This window comes from Erythrolamprus reginae, chromosome 2 (assembly GCF_031021105.1).
Source record: "Erythrolamprus reginae isolate rEryReg1 chromosome 2, rEryReg1.hap1, whole genome shotgun sequence".
In the NCBI taxonomy this organism is placed as follows: Eukaryota; Metazoa; Chordata; class Lepidosauria; order Squamata; family Dipsadidae; genus Erythrolamprus; species Erythrolamprus reginae.
In genome coordinates this window covers 313,489,215-313,493,708 of record NC_091951.1, presented here as the reverse complement: position 1 = coordinate 313,493,708, position 4,494 = coordinate 313,489,215, and the positions used below count along the sequence as shown (strand labels likewise).

Here is a 4,494-nt window from a genome sequence, read left to right as displayed (position 1 = left end):
ATTTTTTGTTGATGGTTGTGAAGTCGTGTCCAATCCATCGCGGTATATTTATATTTAAATGGGGCTAAAACTTAGCATGTCTATACCTCTAAGAAGAATTCCCATCAAAGAATAAGGCAAAATGCCAAGGACTCCCCAAACTTTCAAGGTAAGTTTATCTGGAGCCCCACTTTGTTGTGCTTGGACCTGACAATAACCCTTGACCACCCTGAACTAGTTCCTGTGGAGGTCTCATGTCCAAGGCTTGTGAAAGCAGAAACAGCAGTGGGTTGCTCTTGGTGCAGCCTGGTTCTGTGAACTGGTAGTGGAAGTGACAGAAGGCTCCACCCACTCACTGGGTACGCTTCCACACATGTACAGAAATGTCCCGCGCCCAGGGATGGGCAGCAGGCAGGACGAGGTGGAATGCAGTTCTAATGGCAGAAATGAAGATGCGTGAACAGCTCCAGCTGATCGCCGGCTGTCACTTCCTGGATTACTGGTCTCAGCTTGGCTCTCTTTTCTTTCCCTGCTGCTGCTATGTCTGCACTCCTTGCTTTTTTCCTCTTTCCTCCTTCCTGGCCTCGGACGAGCTTCCCTCTCTCCTGCTTGGCTCCCCTCCAGCCTCACGCGGCCACCTCCCGCCTAAGCAGAAGGCTTGGGTGGAAGCAGCGCTGGCAGCATTTATGCTTATGGCAGCACCCATTCGCCTAGTTACCCAGCCTGAGGTGGGTGGGTGACACAGGAAGGAGAGCACAGGAAACACAAAGCAAATTGTCACCACAGCAAACGACACTGGTAAGGTTGTAAGTCTAGGACTTAACAGTTCAAGCCACTCCCACCTAATCACATGGCCGACAAGCCACTCCTACCCAGTCACATGACCATTAAGCCACACCCATAAAATAAGACACACCCACAGTGTGGCAGTATAAATTTTGGCTGCCAATTACTGCCCACACCTATGCAAGCGCATGCACAAATCGGTAGCAACGGGTTTTAGAACCCACTACTGGGCAGGAAGTGAAGGAATTGTTACTTGGGAATAAACAACATAATCACTCCATTTCTAAATAGTCCCTCTAATTAGCCAGTCCTTGAGATCCAGCAGCAGTTGTAAAGGTAAACCTGAAAATATGGTCTTTGTTGAGCAGCTGCTGAGACAAATTTTCATTAGTCCTCCTGTCCTGCTTGCTCAGCTCTTAATCTTCAAACTTCTTTCTGCTTGCCTGATGTTCTGGACCTCTAGACCAGTGTTTCCCAACCTTGAGAACTTGAAGATATCTGGACTTCAATTCTTAGAATTCCCCAGCCAGCAAATGAAGTCCAGATATCTTCAAGTTGCCAAGGTTTGGAGTTGCCAAGGTTTGGAAACACTGCTCTAGACAGTGCTTTTTCTAATATCAACCTGGCATCGCCTGCTGTACATTTTAAAGTACTCTTTGTAAAATAATGTCTTTAACTTATGGTTTGTCTCTTGTTCCATCCTTCCCTTTGGCTCAAGAATTGCTATAATAGTAATTGAACTTGTGATTACTATCTTGTCTCTGATTCTCCACTTGCTGACTTGGTAAAGCCTAAAATAGAACACAATATCCCCATGTGCTCATTCCTGCTTCTTGATATCTTCTTCGGGTGAAAAGCACTGGTCATTCCTTAAACCAGTGTTTCCCAACGTTGGCCACTTGAAGATATTTGGACTTCAACTCCCAGAATGCTGGCTGGGGAATTCTGGGAGTTGAAGTCCAAATATCTTCAAGTGGCCAAGGTTGGGAAACACTGCCTTAGACTACTGTTTTTTTTAAAAAATAAATGAATCTGGATTTCAAACATATCCCAGGTTTAAATAAAACCTGAATATCAATTTGCATATTTTTCAAGAAACCAGGCGAGTAGGTGAACTGGAAAGGCTGGGTGATTTTAGAGATGGAATCAAAAGCAAAATGTTAAACACTTAGAAGAAATATGTCCACTTGCATTTAGTTCAGCTTCCTGATGAGTGAACAACTGTTTTCATCCAAAAAAAAATGTCCGTAAAATTCATGCATGTGGTTTATCCTTATTAAAGTTATATAAGTATGTTGGTGGTCTTATTGACGCAGTCCTGATGGAGATATTAACCCGGTCTGATTATGGCAAAGGTGGAAATATCTTCTCATAAGGAGGAGGTAAGGACTCATTGCAAAGATCTTCATCCAATATCTCTTCAGGTTCCTCAAGACTGTTAGCTGACCTAGAAATATGATGGGTGGATGAGCAGGAGAGAGGCATTTTATAAGATGAAACATCCAGCAAAAGAAACAAAGCATATGAATAAAAAGAGGTATTTTAAAACATATCACAAGAGTATTTTGCTTTATATAATGATAGAAACAGGCAGGGGGTCTTCTTGGACATTTGTACTTAGAGCGGATTTTATATGCACGTTCAAAATGTGCCTGCATTTCTCCCTGCAAAATGCAAGTGAGAGACAAATGTGCACTTACTGTACAAAAGCTTGATGATGCAGAAAGGTCAATAGAGATTAGTGCGTCTCAGTATTGTTAACCTTATGCTTTTGTTTGAAAATGTGTTATTCAACAGCTGGTATCTTAGTTATTGCAGCAAATTCAATACAGGACCAAACATCGGTTATGTAGTTTTCAGATCATATTGAAATTTTCTGTGGCACCATTAAATGAAAAGGTCCAACATATCATTATAAGAAAATTGGAGGATATAATTGTTTAGTGTATAGAATGCAACCTTCTCTATACTTTATATAGTATAGAGAAGGCTGCATTGGTTGCCGACTTCATGGCATCGGGCCAGAATATCTCCGGGACCGCCTTCTGCCGCACGAATCCCAGTGACAGATTAGGTCCCACAGAGTTGGCCTTCTCCGGGTCCCATCAACTAAACAATACCGTTTGGCGGGACCCAGGGGAAGAGCCTTCTCTGTGGTGGCCCCGACCCTCTGGAACCAGCTCCCCCCAGAGATTAGAACTGCCCCCACCCTCCTCGCCTTTCGTAAACTCCTTAAAACCCATCTCTGCCATCAGGCATGGGGGAATTGAAACATCTCCCCCAGCCCTATACAGTTTATGTATGGTATGTTTGTGTGTATGTTTGCTTTTAATAATGGGTTTTTAGTGTTTCTCTTAAATTATTAGATTTGTTATATATTGTTTATTATTGCTGTGAGCCGCCCCGAGTCTACGGAGAGGGGTGGCATACAAATCTAATAAATAAATATATATTCCAAAGCTCCAAAAATAAACTCTGGATCCAAAATCCATGAAGATCAGGTTGTGATAATATATACCCAGTAATCCACTCCCTTTATTCTGATAAAATTATTATGAACATTAGTGGAAAAGAAAGTTATTTCAAGATAAGAAAGAAATGTACTTGAGAAAAACACCAACACATGGAAAATTAAAGCATGTATGTCAGTGAATTACTTAAGTGAAATAGCAATAAGATGTGAAACTGTAGAGCTTCAGGCAATTCTTTCACTTAAAGCAGAATTTTACCCAAGGAATGATAGCCACTCTACTTCCTTAATATCTCTATCTAAGTCCTTTAGTTTTTGCCCTCTAGTGCATATTCCCAAATAACTTACCTTTCACTTATGGTGTCCACTGTAAGATAAACAGAATAATTCTCTTCTGAAAAAGCAGAGCTGTCCATGGGAGTGACATTATCAGAATGAGGAGGATTAAGAACAGGAATTATTGATCTTGGACCTGGGATAAATTCAGAATGGCTCAATACTTGCTGCCAATTGGCTGAATTGGTAGCAAATCTTTCCTGGGTTGGAGAAGGCAGGTAAGGTACCATTGCAGCTCCGTGAAGGATGATGGGCTGCCTAATTTCAGCGTAAAACCCATGATATGCTCTTTCGGTGTCAAGTGAGTTTTCTTCGTCCTGGTTGCAAGCATTGCAGGAGAATATTTTAAATTTGAACACGGCAGTCAGCAGAAATGTTACCCCCATTAAAAGCAGTGTGGGTCCAAGCAATCGAGTCCATTCAAAGTGAATGGCACCTTCATATTTCACCCATCCAATCAGAGCGAAGGTGACTCCTATAACCCCTAAAAAGATTCCGGAGAAAAATAGTGCTGGACCAGCTTTGTCATCCTCAGATGCATGAATTTCAGAGTGATTTCGATGGCAAGGAGAGACAGAAAACCCATTGGTAGACGTATCTTCTGCAGTGTTCTGGTTTTGTTCCATTACTTAGAAGACCCGTTCTGAAATAGCCTGGAAAAGGATATGTTTATAAAAGCATTCCAGGCTGAATGTGCCTATTTTTTACACAAGAACTTTGTTCACATTAACATAGTTAAACTACTGCAGACTCTGGACTTTCTGGTCCTAAAGGGGCCCCTCAGTTTATACTGTGTGTTACTCCACGTTTGTCTTATCCTACCTCTCCTGTCTCCAGAGATAAATACGGACACATAACCTCAAGGTTACATCTAACTCAGGGGTGTCAGACTCGAGGTGTCACGTTGTCATCACATGAAGTAT

General features: G+C 42.1%; 1 protein-coding gene across 1 annotated transcript; it reads right to left on the bottom strand.

Annotated features, from left to right (window-relative positions):
• Window positions 1-2,109: 2,109 nt before the first annotated feature.
• Window positions 2,110-4,197, bottom strand: TMEM174 (transmembrane protein 174). The gene is made up of 2 exons (XM_070736898.1): window positions 3,584-4,197; window positions 2,110-2,212 (listed from the first exon to the last, which is right to left on the bottom strand). Exons 1-2 carry the CDS (start codon window positions 4,195-4,197, stop codon window positions 2,110-2,112), a joined length of 717 nt encoding a protein of 238 aa, XP_070592999.1.
• Between the last annotated feature and the right edge of the window lie 297 nt (window positions 4,198-4,494).